The 17,284-nt window shown below is 41.9% G+C and overlaps 1 protein-coding gene and 1 long non-coding RNA gene across 8 annotated transcripts in view; one reads left to right on the top strand and one right to left on the bottom strand.

Moving 5' to 3' along the window:
• CNOT2 (CCR4-NOT transcription complex subunit 2) overlaps positions 1-14,587 on the bottom strand; it is a 98,696-nt gene extending 84,109 nt beyond the window's left edge. For 2 of the 7 annotated variants that reach the window (XM_058673613.1, XM_058673618.1), the window contains exon 1: positions 14,117-14,587. In XM_058673613.1, the coding sequence (XP_058529596.1) occupies positions 14,117-14,121 (5 nt within the window). In that variant the 5' untranslated portion in view covers positions 14,122-14,587. The remainder of the gene's footprint in view (positions 1-14,116) is intronic. The other 5 variants (XM_058673614.1, XM_004583024.4, XM_058673617.1 and 2 more) reach the window with 4 other exon arrangements.
• The window catches only part of LOC131482079 (uncharacterized), a 55,419-nt gene continuing 52,367 nt past the window's right edge, over positions 14,233-17,284 (top strand). Inside the window, exon 1 of the long non-coding RNA XR_009246753.1 lies at positions 14,233-14,290. This is a non-coding gene — a long non-coding RNA (uncharacterized LOC131482079). The remainder of the gene's footprint in view (positions 14,291-17,284) is intronic.

Below are 17,284 nucleotides of genomic sequence, written 5' to 3'. Positions count from 1 at the left end.
TAACTAACATTTTCGCACAACAACAAATTCAAAAATGAAACTAAGAAAACAATTCCTTTTATGAAGGATCTGAAAACTGACATTGTTAAAAGAAATGAAAACAAAAAGTTCATATACCCAAAGACTTAAAATGACAAATATCAACAAACTGATTTCTCTGATTCAACACAATCTCAAAATTCCACCTGGCTTCTTTGTAGAAATGACACACTAATCCTGAAGTTCAAACATAAATTCAATGAACACAGACTAGTCAAAGGTAAATCTCGAAAAACAAGAGAAAAGCAAGGTTGGAGGACTCTAATTTCTCATTTTCAAAATCATAGACTGTAATTAAAATACAAAGGCAAAGATACAGACATAGATTAATGAATACATATGATAGCTCAGAAATAAACCCTCATGTTTGCCAACAATTTGCTTTAAACAATGGTGACAAGATGATTCAATAGCAGGAAAATCTTAACAAACACTGAGTTTTAAACTTTGCACAATTTTCACTCTTAAGCCACTCTTTCATATCAACTATGCACAAAATAAGTCCAGCAACACAGAAGAATCTAGAATAAATTTTAGCATACACTTGACAAATGTCGCAAGTGTGAGAGAGACATGTCTGGTAGCAAATGTACATTCATTCAACAACAATGTTTGAAGCAAAGTTACAAAAGCACTAAAACAACAAAATAAATGTTTGACAAAAATTAACAGAAATAATAGCAACACCAGCCTGCTTGCTAATGACTGCCCTGTCCTCTTAGCGTTGACTTAATTTGGCAGCATAAGCTTTATTTATTAAAATATAATTCTCCTGCAAAGGATTTAAGAATGGACTTTCAAATGTCACACATGCACATTTTAATCATTTCTCCCCAGTGGGAAATAATTTCAATCAAAGAATTGTATATTTTCTTCCCACATATCTTGCTTTCTATTGGGAAATGACATTGTCAATCATTTTACTTCAGGTAAAATATTACAAAATATTTACAGGAATATTAAAAAATAACACAAAAGGCAAGATGAGATACACTGATTTTCTGGGAGTCTCTAATGCACTGCCCACAGCACACAAGAGTCAGAACAAACACCTAAGACTGCCCTGTCACAGTAGAGCTTCCAACTCTTTCATGCAAGAGTTTGTATGGTCACCTGCGCAGCAGGACAAGCCTTGGGGACTGCTTTGGCAAGAGGCACAGCCCAATCATCCTCTGACATTCTTTGGGGAGCAGAAGTCCCTTTATTCTCCCAACGTACTCTCAATGTGGTGGAACAAATCGAGGAAATTCTGCCTGATTAGTGATTTGTGGCTTTCTTCATGGTGGCTGCACTTGTATCATCTGCCGGGGGTCACTGAATCAAATTGGAGGGGCACTCAAAACCCCAGGGCTCGGCAAGGGAGCTGGTGGGCAAAGCCCAGGAGAGGCACGTCCGAGTGGAGGCACCAAAGGTGGGTCTCTCATGCCAGGATGGGGTGGAGGGTTGCCTGGAGGTGCAGGGAAAGGTCTAGCCTTGGCGGGGGTTCTCCAGGGTGGAGGGACAGGAGGAAGACCTTGGAGGTGCACCTGGTGGTAAATGTCGGGTTCAAGGCCCTTGGGGTTAAGGCATTCCGGGTGGCCTCGGGAATGGAGGAGCCCCTGGAGGTGGACCGGGAGGAAGGAAGGAAGGAAGGGAGGTAGACGGTCCAGAATGTCATAAAGGCACATCAGGTGGTGGTCCAAAAGGAGGGAGTGCAGGTTTATGCCTTCACCTCTTCTGGTTGAGTTCTCCATCAGCTGCATTTTCTACCTGCTTTCAAGTCACTATTCACGGGCAAACTTGGTGCACTGAGCCAACAGTCATTCGTGGGAACTGCTGACTGATGCTCAATAGCTACATTTTAATCATCTTAACTGCATTACATTTTGCTCACCAACTTAAGAGGCATTTTTATAGACAAAAAAAATTATTTTTGTCTTTTAAACATAAAGAACAACCATTCATAGCATCATAATTTACAGCTGTAACTTAAAAGGACTTGTATTCCAGAAGAAGCAAGATTTAAAATGCAGTCAGTGATAACATGTTACAGAGCAGGGATGTTCAACTGCATCTCAACAGCTGCCCACGAACTCAACTCAGTGAGCAAGAATGGTAATACTATGAGGAAACCGCATGCTTTCAAGTCAAATACTTAATTCAGATCTTAGACACTAGCTCATATGACCTTGAAGAAATTACAGTATTTGACTTTTAAAAAATCACAGTATTTCACTTTCAACTTAGTTTTCTGACTTTATGAAGGTTTGAGAGTGATACATATTCAGCAGAAATCATATTTCCAGTTTTGGATTTAATCTTGAACCGGATGGACTAGAATGACGTTCTCTCACTGAGTGGCAGCAGCAAGTCCCAGCTCCCAGTCAGCCAGGAAAACACAAGGCAGACAACAACTTGACAGCTATGATGTTCAGTAGATGGATTAACATGCATTTTCAGTTTAATGATGCTTTCAACTTACAATGGGTTTGCAAAATAGGTAACCCCACTGCAAATCAAGGAGTATCTGCATTGGCTGTCTACAACATTTATTCAGCTGTAAAATGGAAAGAATTCAACAAACCTGTGTAAAAATTAACAGCATGCATAAGATCACTTTTCTCAAAAGTCTAAGTTCTTTTGGTGGCCTCTAAATGCCTCCTATCTTTGTTGTACTTATTTACCACTCTACTCCTTTCCCACTACTCTCCAGTCACAGAGCCTACTCCTTTCCCGGAATGTTTTCAATCATAAGATAACCAGGAAGACTCCTCTCTTTGGGCATCTGCTGCTGCCTTTTTCTAGGATGCCTTTCTCCTGGATCTATACAACCATTCATTCACTGCAAGTTCAATCATTGATTTCCAGGGAAGAACTTTTTAAACCACCTGTAAATCCGCGCTCACTGCTTTCACAGACTCTTTCATTTTTATCCATATCCTTACCACTACTTGTCAAATTATGCTATATATTCTTATTCTTTACACTGCAATATCTTTAGGAACAGTGCCTGATATAACAATTAGATAACTATGCGACATATAAATAAGAAAAAACTATCTAATGCAACAGCTAATACTACCATGTTTGGTATCCTTCGGCCAACCCTGCAAGTATTTCCAAGTATTTCCAGATATCAAAGTGATTTTGAAGCCCTCAATCTTAAGAAAGCAGTGAAAATGAATTTGACCTTAGCATTTAACATAGCATGCCATATTTTTAATGCTAATTCAGCAAATCAGACAAACATTCTCGGAAACATTTACATTGCCAGTTTAAACAGCTTAGCAGTCAATTTTGGACTCAGCTCACTTGCATAACAACCTAATTTTATAATTGTGATATTAATGAGTATTTACCTTTCCTCATGATTTTGGGATGATGTTTTAAAGGAGAGTCACAAATAAATAACTTTAAAGTATCAAATGCACAAAAATTAAGCTTGAATGTTGTTCAACACTGTTAATTCACAAAAGTGAAAATCAAAGTATAAACTTTCAATAACAATAAACTATTAAGTCAGTTATGCTCTTGCTATTAAGAAATCTGTTTCAAGTAAGTATTACATAACACGTTCCATAACACTAGAAAATGTTCATGCATAAGTCTTTTTTTTTTAATTTAGGTCACATACAAATCAGTAGTATACACTATCACAAAAAAGGAAACACTATACATCTCTGATTTTTACCTTCTTTTTTCTTTTTAAAACTTATTTATTTGTTTTTATTGGAAAGGCAGATTTACAGAGAAGGAGACCGAGAGGAAGATCTTTCTTCTGCTGGTTCACTCCCAATGTGGCTGCAATGGCCAGAGTTAAGCTGATCTGAAACCAGGAGTCAAGAGCTTCTTCCAGGTCTCCCACACAGGTGCAGGGTCCCAAAGCTCTGAGCCATCCTCCATTGCTTTCCCAGGCCACAAGCAGAGAGCTGGATGGGAAGCAGGGCCGCCAGGACAAGAACCAGCAACCATATGGGATCCTGGTTGTGCAAGTTGAGGACTTCAACCATTTCCTTACTTTTTTACTGCAGCTGCTTAACACAATTCTGCTTCCCTAGTACGGCATTTACATATACTGCTTCAAAATGTTCTAAATCTTAAAGCAGTATTGCAGACTTGCAAGAAATAAAATAGTGTAAGTTATTCATGTTAATACACAAAGACTATACAATAATTTCAAACTGTCGAGCTGATACGCTCAATGTTTTAACTAGCAATTACAAATGAATTCTGGGGAAAAAAAAGCATAATGCTCACAAAAACTACACTTGGCCAAAAATGATAAAAAGAATAAACACAAACAGCCATTAAAAAGAGTAATAATCCAAGAGCATATTCATGATCTTCGCTCTTAATGGAGAATGAAGATGAGGTGGACATCTGGCATATACACTTAAAAGTCTCAATACTTCAGTACAGAAAAACAACCAAGTCTTGTATTAACTGCGGTGATATGCTGAACCCAACAGAATGGTTTTATTTCTCCAACCATCTTTTAAGCTCCCTCACTAAAAAGTCCAAAAAGCCTTGTATTTAATTAAATAAAAATGCATAAAAGGTAAGTATATGAATGTTGCAGCACCATAAATAAGGTAAAATGAATAAACAAATCAGTTAGTCAAGAAGCTACCACCTTCATTACAACTAATAATTAGAAATCATTATCATACTATGCTCTGGTTCTATACAGTTATATATCTTTGCTTACTTATCTCAATTGTCACCAGCAACACTGTGAAGTACAAATTACTAAAATCTCAAAAACTGATTTCCCTACACACAATAAATAAAATCATGTTGCCCAGACTCATCTTGCGAATCCAAGTACACAGTGTTTCTGCTATAGTACAGAATCTCCCCATCTATGATGCGCATATAGGGTTGGCATATGGTCCATTCGGTTGAGCCACTGTCTGCAATGTCGGAATCCCATAGCAGAGTGCCTGTTCAAATCCTAACTGCTCTGTTCCTAAAAGTTTCACATTAACGTGCATGGAAAAGGTGACAAAGATGATAGTTCACATGAGAGACTCAGATGAACTTCCAGGCTCAACAGGCCACTGGGGCACTTTGGGGGAGAGGGTGAATCAGTGGGTTGAAGATCTTTCCCATCTTATTGTTGCTATGTCTTTCAAATTAATCTTTGAAACAGGAAAAGATGAGTATATATGTAAAGGTAAATGGCACAATGCTCTCAATTTTAAAGAAGTAAATTAAGTGCTCCATTATTTTCTCCCAAGTTCTAGAATTCAGGAAATATCTGCTCTGCCTAAAGGAAAAGGGGATGGAAACCAAACCTGTTAAGAACACATCATCAGGGCCCAGCACGATAGCACAGTGGCTAAATCCTGCCTCGCACATGCTGGGACCCCATATGGACATGGGTTCGTGTCCCAGCTGCTCCACTTCCCATCCAGCTCCCTGCTTGTGGCCTGGGAAAGCAATTGAGAATGGCCCAAAGCCTTGAGACCCTGCACCCAGAAGAGAGACCCGAAAGATGCTTCTGGCTCCTGGCTTTATATTGGCTCAGCTCTGCTGCAACCACTTGGGGAGTGAACCAGCAGACAGGAGATCTTTCTCCCTGTAAATCTGCCTTTCCAGATTTAAATCTTGCCAAAAAAAGGTGGGGGGGGGGGGGGGACTGAATGGCAAGCTCCAGATTTCTGCAGAACTTTCCCCCTTGTCAGTTTTTCCACGGAGAGGTCTTCTTCCATCACCGCACCTAAAATCTTTCCTTCCATCTGGAATCAACTACTGCCCTCCATGCTCTCTTATTATCTTCACAGTAACTGTCACTATCTTAATTATATTTGTCCCTTGTCTGGTCTTCCAGAATAGAAACACTACTAAACGATTTGGTGGAAAAATCTAAAGCACTAAAATCCAACCAGTAGAACCCAAAAGTTAAATCTGAACAACTTCTATCGAAATGTAGCTCAAAATGAAAATTGTATGGAGTCTGCAAATGCAGAAAGAAGTCTAAAATTTTCAAAAAACAGAGAATCATAAAGTTAGAAGTGACTTGTAAGTATCAGGTCCACTGGCTTTCAAAACGCTTTGAAATATAGACAAATGCTGAAACACTGGACTACAACTGTTCTACATATATACATCCTAGAACTCACTGATTCCAGCACACACAAAAGTGCAGTGCACCAAAGCTAGACACAATTCTATGAGTTTCCACATTACCTAATCTTCCTGCAGAACCTAAAGTTTAGCCTGATCTTCCTATGAACACACCCAGATTAGAAAAGTTACAGCTGGGCCCGGTGGCATGGCCCAGCAGCTAAAGTCCTCGCCTTGAAAGCCCCGGGACCCCATATGGGCACCGGTTCTAATCCCGGCAGCTCCACTTCCCATCCAGCTCCCTGCTTGTGGCCTGGGAAAGCAGTTGAGGACAGCCCAATGCATTGGGACACTGCACCCGCGTGGGAGACCCGGAGGAGGTTCCTGGTTCCCGGCCGTTGCGGCTCACTTGGGGAGTGAATCATCGGACGGAAGATCTTCCTCTCTGTCTCTCCTCCTCTCTCTGTATATCTGACTTGGTAATAAAATAAATAAATAAATAAATAACCAAGTTCAAGGGGAAATGGAATTCAGATAAATTTACTTTGGTGCACAAATATTTTTAAACTGTATAAACAAGTATTATTTATTTTCATTACAATACTACAATGTATGTTTCTGGAGTTTCTCACCAATGTTTATAATTCTTAAAAATATGAGTAAATGCTGGATATTGCCATTATGCCAGCCATTAAGCAAAAATGCTCTACTACTACTACTTCAAACTTTATCGATTTAATTAAATACATTAAATTATAAAAAGAAAACAAAACCTTCCATGTAACATCTACTTAAACTGACAAATCAGAATTTCTTCTACAGAACAGTCCTAAATTAAAAACGAACTTGGAGCCAAATGTAAGAAGAAAAAATGGCCTTTATGGGGGCTGGCACTATGACATAACATCATGTTAAGCTACTGTTTGCATCACCAGCATCTCATATGGATCTAGATTCAAGTTTCAGTTATTCACTTCTGATCCAGCTCCCTGCTACTGTACCCAGGAAAGCAGAGGACTGTCCAATCACGTGGACCCCAGTACTCACACAGGAGCAATTCAGCCTGGTCTAGCCCCAGCATTTGTCTTTATTTGAGGAATGAACCCATGGATGCAAGATAGATCTTCCTCTCCCTAATACCTTTGCCTTTCAAATAAACAAAATAAGCTTTTAAATAAGACATTCGTAATTTCCAATTTCTAATTTCATACTGATCCAAACAGCTGATGCTATACTTACGAACTTTGAGGTTTAAACTTTTTTCTAAGTTAAAAATACAGAAGACAACAAATGAGATAGTATATACGAATGTGTTTTGACAACTGCAGAGCTTTTTTCACCGAAATATCAAAGAGTAACACCAAGAATCAGATCCTTTGAAAGGCATAGTAAACTTAATGAATAGTATAATACTACCGATCTATTAAAGACTCTTGCAAGCAGAACATTAAATACAAAACTGCTAGGCAGGATTAGCACTGTAATTTACAACATAAAAAGTAACACAAACGCACATTCCTGCCAGATATGACACAAAGCAAATGTTCTGCTCCCATACACACTGTATTACGTAATTAGTCATTACATCTTGTCCATATGCTGATACAAAATGGAACTGTTTCTATATTTGAATAAACAGAAAAATAATATGTCAATATGTCTGACAAAAAGTTACTGTTTTTGTCTCCTAAATTTTTACTGCATATAAATTTCCCTCATCTACTGATGGTTCCTTAGTATACTAGAAATCTGCTAAATGTGCATCTAAACTTTTTTCACAAAAGGAAAGATAATCTTCTCTCAATATTAACACAGCAAGAATTGGTGTCCTGAAAATTGGTTCAAATTTAAAAAAAAACATGCATACTATATTCAGTCTGAATCTTCCTTCAAAAGCCTTTGGAAAATATATAAGCAAATAAGACGCAGAAACAATCTCTAAAATCATAAATCAAACATTAACATCTCTAGCAAATGCAATTCTGGGAATAATTTACTGTTTGACTTAAACATCTCTAAAACAGACATAAAATTAGGCCAAAATCTCTTATCCAAAACGTTACAGTACAGATGTTTCTCAAAATTAGGATCTTTCTGATTTTAAGAAGTTAAAATAATATAAATATGACATAAGATCTTCCTCAGTGGTCTTTAATCAAACATTAATATTTCCATTCAGGATAATAACAGCAGTTAACCAAAGAATCCCTACTTTAGGTCCGGCACGATGGCCTAGTGGCTAAATTCTTGCCTTTAAAGTGCCAGGATCCCATATGGGTGCTAGTTTATGTCCTGGATGCTCCACTTCCCTGCCAGCTCCTTGGGATGTAGTAGAGGACGGCCCAAAGCCTTGGGACCTAGCACCCATGTGAGAGACCTGGAAGAAGCTCCTGGCTCCTGATCAGCTCAGTTCCAGCCATTGCGGTCACATGGGGAATGAACGAGCAAATGCAAGATCTTTCTCTCCGTAAATCTGCCTTTCCAGTAAAATAAATAAAAACAATTAAAGAGAAAAAAAGGAAAAAAGAATTTCTACTTTGTACTATTTTGGGCTAGATTCAAGCAATGAAAAAATAACAGAATCTAACCTCAGAAAGACCAAATCCACTAAAAGCTCAAGGTTAAATAGTAGCAAACAACACAATACTTTGTAATACAGTTTTTAAGCTGCCATCTGTGACACTGGCATCCCATATGGGTGCCAGTTTGAGTCATAACTACTCCATATTCAATCCAGATACCTGCTATTGTGTCTGGAAAAGCAGAAGATGGCCCACGCACTGGAGCCCCTGCCATCTACAAGGAAGCCTGCCTCCTAGCTCCCGGTTTCAGCTTGACTCAACCTGGGAAGTAACCAGCCAATGGAAGAACTCTGTCTCTCCCTCCCCCTCTCTATAACTCTGCATTTCAAATAAATAATAAATTACATATATATTCAAATAATCATCCAAACTACAAGAAATACAGAAAAAAATGATTAAACGCTGCTCTCTTAGTTTCCTACTAACTCTACACACAGTTCTGTAAGAAGCTAATTTCCAGGACTGGGTCAATGGCACGGCCAGCCGATAAAGCTGTACCTATGACGCTGACATCCCATGCGAACACGGGCTTGAGTCCTAGCTTCTGATTCAGCTCCCTGCTAATGTACCAAAGAAAGCAGCAAGCAGATGATGGTCCATGTGCTTGGGGACTCCTGTACCCATGTGCAAGACCCAGAAGTTCCTGACTCCTGGCTTCAGACCTGCCCAGCTCCGGCTGTTGTAGACACTTGGGAAGAGAACCAGCAGATGAAGATCTTTCTGTCCCTTTCTCTGTGTACCCTGCCTTTCAAATAGGCAAAAATTAAAAGCTAGTTATCTACTTTCACATAATTAATTACAAAAGCGTAACAAAGGATTCAGAGATATGAAAGTAACACAGAGCACCCATTTCCAATTTGTTGCTTCTGAAAGGCTAGCCGGGTAACAACACCCTAAACATCGAATGTCAAATGACATATGGCAATGTGTATTTATTGAGAAACTACTAAGTACTACATGCACTGAAATGCAAATATAAACAAGACAGAGCCCTATCTCTAGTTGTATACAATACAGAGGCAGCTATTGCAAAGTATAATACAGTGTGATAACAGGTACAAAGTATATTAAAGCAATACAATGAGAGGATTTTCAGAGTCAAGAAAGGTTTCAAGAACAGAATTAACAGAGAATAGTTCAGAATAGTTCTATCATGGAACAGAGAAAGGATAGCTAAAATACCCCCTTTTCACTTGTGCGAGAAGAAAAAAAAAGGAAAACTTAGAGCAAGATTGTTAACACACTGTTGGATGATGCTAGCATCCCATATGGGGAGCAACCACTTGAGTCCTGACTGACCCGCTTCCCGTCCACTTCTCCTCTAACATGCCAATCAAAGTGGTAAAAGATGGCTCACAGGAGCGTTCCAGATAGCATTCTGGGCTTCTGGTTTAGCCTGGACCAGCCAGGAAACTGAGGTCTCATGGGGAATGGACCCAAGTACAGAAGACCTCTTCCCCTCCATCACTCTGCTTTTCAAATAAACAAATAAGCCTTTAAAAGACAAAAAAAAAAAAAAAAAAAAAAGTGACCATGGTAGAGACACAGGCTAATCCTCCACCTGTGGTTCTGGCATTGCATGTGGAGGATGGTTCGAATCCCAGTGCCCCACTTTCCAATCAGCCCTCTGGTTAAGGCCTGGGAAAGCAGCAGAGGATGGCCCAAGACCTTCAGCTTCTGCACCCATGTAGGAGATCATGAAGAAACTCGTGGTCCCTAGCTTCACAAGGCCTAGCTCTGGCCATTACAGCCATCAGAGGAATGAACTAGCAGATGGAAAATCTCTCCCTTTTGTCATCCATATCTTAACTCTTTCAAGTAAAATAAATCTCTGAAAAAAAAAAAAAAGGAAAACTTTCATGTAAGTGACAGATCTGTTCAAAATATTTAACCATATCTAAATGGACTCATATCTTGAATTTAAACTAGTACAAAATATTAACATACTCAGAAATGAAAGTTTTTCCATTTTTTCCTAGATAAGTCACTTTCACATTTAAAGGTCACAGTTTTTTCTTAATAAATAAAACAAGAAACCATTTTATTACTTCATAATACAACATACACTCAAGCAAGAAATGCGTCTGCATTTTAGTTAATGAGTTATCAGAAAAGTCAGTAAGAGTGCTATTCCAAGTCATCTCTAATGGTATAAATGCACGTCAGAATGATTTGTCACAGATCTGAGTCTTAAAGTAGAAATCAAAGGATGCCAAACAGAAAAGCTAAAGACACAAAATATGCACTATCTAAGCTGAAGGAAACGTCAACGAAAAGGATCAGGGAAGAAACCATGAAGGTTTTAAAACCTCAAAACTCAACATATTATTCTACCTCTTTTCAAAGACCAACTTTTTTTAGCAGACATGAAGAGACTCCAATCTTGGTGCAGCTCTTTTCCAAGTATCTAGCAGAGGTCCCAATGAAATACAGCTCCTTTAAGGACCACAGGCAGAGACCAGCGTTGAGAAGAAAGAGCAGTTACTTTCCTCATCAACCAGAATGACTCGTATCACAGCACTAGATCCTTTCCTTAATACTGTATGCAGTTCCACTCCAATACTACAGCACAACTCACATTAACTGCCTCTGCACTGCCCTACCTGGCACCTCAGCTTCCTTCCTTCTTCGTGTTACAAAATCCAGCAGAGAGCCACATAACAAAAAAAAGCATCTACTAGTATCTTTTCCAAAGGCTGTACCACTATCAAGTGTCTTGAATGTCTAAGAAAGTACAGGCAATCCTTAGATTTGGCTTTCAATTTTGTAATCACAACAGAATGAATTTTCTGAGTTAACATTTTTAAGATAATTGAAAGTACTACTATCATTTAACACTACTGCTTTTTAAAAGTTGCAAAAAAAAAGCTGCAAACTAAGTTTTTTTTTAACCAGTCTATTAACATCTACTCAGTATTTCACATGGGGTTGTGGGGAGGGATACTTCAAAGAGTTTATGAGAAAACAAATTATGAGATAAGTTCACATGGGTTCCAAATAATTGAAGTTCATAATACGTTATTTTCCATTATTGAAGACACCATACATGTGAGGCGCATGTTTTTGTTATCAGAAAATCTTCTTAGGCAAATCTGCCAATTCAGCAAAGTAAAACTGTTAACTTTTCACAGGTTATGAAAAATTTTACTAGTCTTTCAAAACATTTTCAGAACTCAGAAGCAGTTCTAAAGAAATCTACTAAATTAGAAACATTTACTTTTCAACAAAGAGAGTTTCCCCAGGAAAATCTATGTAAATTAAATACACACAGTTACAAAATGGTAACAAAGATAATTACTTTTTAGAGAGAGAATATTATTCTAAGTTTTATCTTTGGAATCAGGTGTTACAATAGATACAAATCACCCACACAATGCATTTTGCCTTTATTTTCCACCATTTATGGTTACTTTTAATGTATTATAAAAATTGTAAACCTTAAAAGACCGCATTTGTTGCTTAAACAAGCAATTCTCATTCTCTAGGATAAGCACGTTTTATATATATATATTTACATATATATATCTGCATTGTATACTTTGAACAAAAGTATTCTGCTCACAAATGATGTTCATGTTAACTTTCTGAAATTGATGAAGCAATAAACTGGGATGTATAATAATGAGAATAGTTTCTAATTTCTCATCAAACAGTAATAACAGAAATGCAATTCAAGCCCTCAGGTGGGGAGAAAGAAAAAAAAACAGGGGAAAAGGAGTTTTCCAAAGTTTAATGCTTATTCACAAAGGCAAGAAATGGATGAAGAGGAAGGCATCTCCTCTCAATTCCTAAAAAGGGTACTTTGTGTTCTCTTCCTTTAGATTTAATACAACAGAACTACAAACACACACACCTTACTAATACATTGGGTCCATTAACAAACATTTCAATGAAGAGATCTGAACAGACACTGAAGCATTTCAACTCACTGTGATTCTTGTTGAATCCTTTAAATCTGTGACAAATCAAACTGAGAGAGATCTACCCACAGATATTTGGGGAAGAACTGTTTTCAAAGACACCACGCCTTCTCACAGGCAAGAGAAACCTGCTGTGTAAATACATCCTTTGGAATGTCTGTTTCCTTCCTCCATCCCGTGCTGTTATCTCCACTATTCTGTTTCAAGAGGTAAATTCACAATTCCACTTAGGGATTCCCGGGCTCTCAAAAGTCACAGTTATCTAGCATGACAGGGAACGTGTCCAACTTTGAATATGAAATTCAAGTATGGCTTCCCTCCCGAAAACAGTGTGTTAACTAACTGTGGGACTTTCACCATTTTGCACAGAATGCAAAGCTTCTTAATTACTATGAAATGTTAGGCTGATCAAGAAGCGATGGTTCTCTGATCAAGACTGTTATGAAAACGCAACAGAATACACTGCACCCGGTCTTCCGGGGGCTGAAAAGTGTAGACGTCTCCTAAGACTGGAAGGAAGTTGATGTTTAGGTTCCTCCTGGGAGGTGGTACCCGTATGTGAGGCTTTCCTGGTGATAACACCGTACCCACTCGGCTTGGGACGGATGCATATTCTAAAGCCCCTTGAAAAGATGCTTTTCCACAAGGACCACAGTTATTAGGGGGGAGGGGGCGGCAGCTTGGGCGGACCACAGGACCCCAATTCAAACAACTCCGCGAGCCTCTTCTACCCCGACGCTTTGCTTCCGCCAAACTTCTAAGTTTACACCCCAAGACAGAGAGCGAGAAGGTGCAGAGGGCCCCCGGCGGAAGCGGAGACCTGGGGCTTGGGCGAGCCTCTCGGATGCCGCGGCGCAGGACGGAAGCTGCAGCCTGCGGGTGCAATGGCAAGAGGCGGCAGCATCTCGCCGGCTTTGCTCCCGCCAGCAACGCACGGCCGCGGGTGTGCCAGGGCCGTTAGCCGGAGCGCCCCAACAAACACCACACCAGACACACACAGACACGAGGGCGGCTGTGGACCCGCAGCGGCAAGCGCCAGCTGCTAGCAGGGCCGGAGAGCCGGCTGGACCGGGCAGGGGCTCCGGCGGCCGCCGCGCCCGGGGGAGCCCCGCGGACCGGGCCGGGGATCGGCAGCTGCGGCGACGGCCGAGCCCAGCGACGCCCGGCGCGCCGTCCACCCCCCCCAGAGACAGAGACACACACACACACACACACACACACACACACCTCCTTCCCTCCTCCGCCGCCGCCACCCCCTCCCCGCCCGCTCCGCTCTCCCCCGCTCGCTCGCTCGCTCGCTCGCTCGCTCTCTCTCTCGCTCGCTCGCTCTCTCTCTCTCTCTCTCTCTCTCTCTCGATTGGAGCCCAGACAAAAGCAACGGGAAGCGGCGGGCCGGGACGCTACCCGCGGACCCCGGGAGCGGCCGACCCGGCCCCGAGGCATTCCCCCGTCTGGCGGGGACCCCGAATCTGCCGCCCCCGCCGCGCGCCCCGCTGCCAGACTTGCGAAAATTGGCCAAAAACTCACCGCATGAATTTTCTTGTCCCGCGGATCCAAGATGGCGACGTATCCACCGCGGAGGCTGCTGGGAGCAAGACCTTTACCCTCTGACCCCCGCCGTGACCCCCGCCGCTCCGGCTTCCCTGCAGGCGGCGGCGGCGGAAGGTGGGAGCAGCGATTCCGACAGGACGAGCTCTGGGGGTGGTAGGCCGCTTCCCGCGCGCTGCGGGGAGGGCGGACAGAGGCGCGCGGCTCTTCCCCCCCGCACACAGCCGCGCTGTCGGCGCCGCTCTCTCGAGTCTCCTCCCCGACTGCGGGTCGCTCCGGGCGCTGCCGGCCGTGCGCCCGGCCGCCTCGGCTGCTCCCGGGACTCGGGGCTCGGGCCCGAGGGGTGCCGCGGGGTCCAGGGGCGGGGAATGGTGAGGTGGCGTGAGCCCGCCCACCGTCGGGACGCGGAGCGTGTTTGTGTTTGTGTTCGTGTCGGGCTCTCTCTCCCGCCGCTCCGCGCGTCCGCCGGAGCGAGGCTGACCGCTGGTCGGGGCCCGGGCACGCCTTCCCAGGGACCCGACACCTCCCGAGAAGTGAGTTCTGCTCTGCCGGACCCGCGGGTGTTTTGCGCCCACCTCCTCTTTTTCTTTTATTACTGGTGACCCCCCCCCCCCGAGGGATCCCAGGTGGGGTGCGTGTGTGCTGGCCGGGTGGACGTCCAGCCCTCCGGGAAGCCCTGGCCAGCTCCTGGACCCTTAATGGCCCCAGTGGCTTTATTAGGAACTCCTGAAGTGTGAATGATCACTCCCGGTGAAGTTAAGCATGTGTTCTTGGCAATGCAGAGCCTTTCTTCCTTTACACATCCGGTCACTTCACCTGCCCAACGTTTGGCACTCACATTGCAAGAAGCTCTTAGCTTCCACGTGTGCGCTCTTGCAAGCCTGCAGCTTCACCTTGAAAATATGCTTGATGGGAGTGACATCACAGGAATGAATGTGCAGTTAACCTGAAAGCCATGTGTGCTGCCTTTGAGCCTTGTACAAAACCACCTTTTTCTTCCTACCCAACATAACTTAGGCCCAACTGAATGTTATTTACGAAAGCCATAGCAGGAGAGAGAAGTAGACTATAAAATAAGAGGTAACTTTGTCGTGTTTTTGAGTGTCAGGTATTTTGATATGTTAATGGATGTTGTGTAAATTCATTGCCGAGATTTAATAGCTGGAGTCTGTGTGTGTGTGTGTGTGTGTGTGTGTATCCTAACAGGACAAGGCTTTTATTTTTAAAAACAGTAACTTGAGATTATTTGAAGCCTTAAGGTAGAATGATTTTAAAATGGGATATTTTATTCATATACAGTATTAATTTCTGCTCTAATCTATTAGTTTGATATTTAGAGGACCTCATCCTCATCAGCCTTATATTTATACCAAAAAGCACAAGTTGTAACTCATGTAAATAAATCAATAATTTTGGAAAATCACTTCCAAAAGGGACAGGTCTGACCCTTGAATATTTTATTAGAAGAAATGGTACAACAGACATTTTCACTAGTGTGTGGGGCACAAGTATTGGAAAACATACGCTGATGCTCTGTGTTTTGAGAATATTTGTTTATATTGAATTCACTGGAGGAACGTGTTTTTAATGGTTCTATTACATGTGCCAAACCTGTTGTAAAATTTCCTCAGTATTTACCTCAAGGGATGTTCACGGATATTAAATTAGCTAGCATTTGTGGTTTTCTAGTAAGCATTTAAGAAGTGATATTTTTAAAAAATTGTTCCATTATATCACAAAGTTCTTTATTTCAAGTGCTGATTTAATTTGCCCAGTTGGTAACTTGCTTTTTTAAACTATTAAAAAATACACCAAGCGTGGATTTTCTTGAAAAACATTGTGTGTGTGTGTGTGTGTGTGTGTTTTAAAGATTTATTAATTTGAAAAGCAGATTTAACTCCCCCCAATGGCTGCAACAGCCAGGGCTGAGCCAGGTGAAGCCAGGAATCAGAAACTTCATGCTAGTTTCTTTTGTGGGTGGCAGGGGCCCAAGGATTTAGAGCATCTTCTGCTGCCTTCCCAGGAGAATTAGCTGGAAACTGGATCAGAGCAGAGGAGCCACGAGTCAGATGGGTATTCCAGAATAGGATCTGGCATTGCCAGACTGCAGCTACACAACACCCACCTTGTGTGTGTTTTGTCATTGTGCACCTTAGGAAACAGTTACTGTCTCGGATTAAAGAAAAACTACCCTAAAAAATGAATTGGTGGAGTCCGGCATGATGGCTCAATGGCTAAATCCTCACGTTCCAAGTACCAGGTTCTCATATGGGTGCCAGTTCGTATCTCAGATGCTCCACTTCCCGTCCAGCTCCCTGCTTGTGGCCTGGAAAGCAATAGAGGATGGCCGAAAGCCTTGAAACCCTGCACCCGCATGGAAGACCTGAAAGAAGTTCCTGGCTCCAGCTTTGGATCAGCTCAGTTCCAGCCATTGTGGCCGTTTGGGAGTGGACCAGTGCATGGAGGAGCTTTCTGTTTGTCTCTCCTTTCCATAAATCTGATCTGCCTTTCCAAGTAAAAAAACCTGAGTGCTACTGAAAGAGTTAAAAAGCAGGACAAGCATCTGCAATGCAGTATGTGTGAGAGAGAACATCTGAATCCTTGTCCATGCTGTAACCCTTCTTTCCCCTGGCCTCCCTGGTGTTCGTGATTTGCACCACCATGATCCCACTTGCTCAGATGTAAAACACACCGTTTTCTCTGGTTATTCACACCCTACAGCCACACATCAGCTAGAACCATTTAGTAGATTATCAGCCCATGCCTTCACTAATGTTGCCACCCTGTGTGAGCTGCTGTCTTGCTGGACAACAATACCAAAACTTTGCTTCTACTTTTTCCAAATACCAGCCAAAATCTTTGGTTGTGTCACTTTCTTTTTAAAAACCTTTCAATAGCTTCCCTATCCAGCCAAAGCCTTTACTGTGACGTTTAGAACAGCATTACCTGGCTCCTGCTACCTCAGCTTCTGTTTGTTCCCACCCTTCTGCTCACTCCTTTCTGCTTGTCGGGTGCTAATCCATTCCCAGTGTGTAGCAGGCTGATCCCCCCCCCCCCAATTCTTCCATTTTTGTCATGGTCTTAGACATGGACACATGGCTGCCCAAAAGACTTTCTCAGCCTTCCTTTAGTTACGTGACCATATTG

This window comes from Ochotona princeps, chromosome 15, assembly GCF_030435755.1.
Source record: "Ochotona princeps isolate mOchPri1 chromosome 15, mOchPri1.hap1, whole genome shotgun sequence".
NCBI lineage: Eukaryota > Metazoa > Chordata > Mammalia > Lagomorpha > Ochotonidae > Ochotona > Ochotona princeps.
Note: the sequence above shows the minus strand (reverse complement) of the source record. Positions and strands in the feature narration are given on the sequence as shown.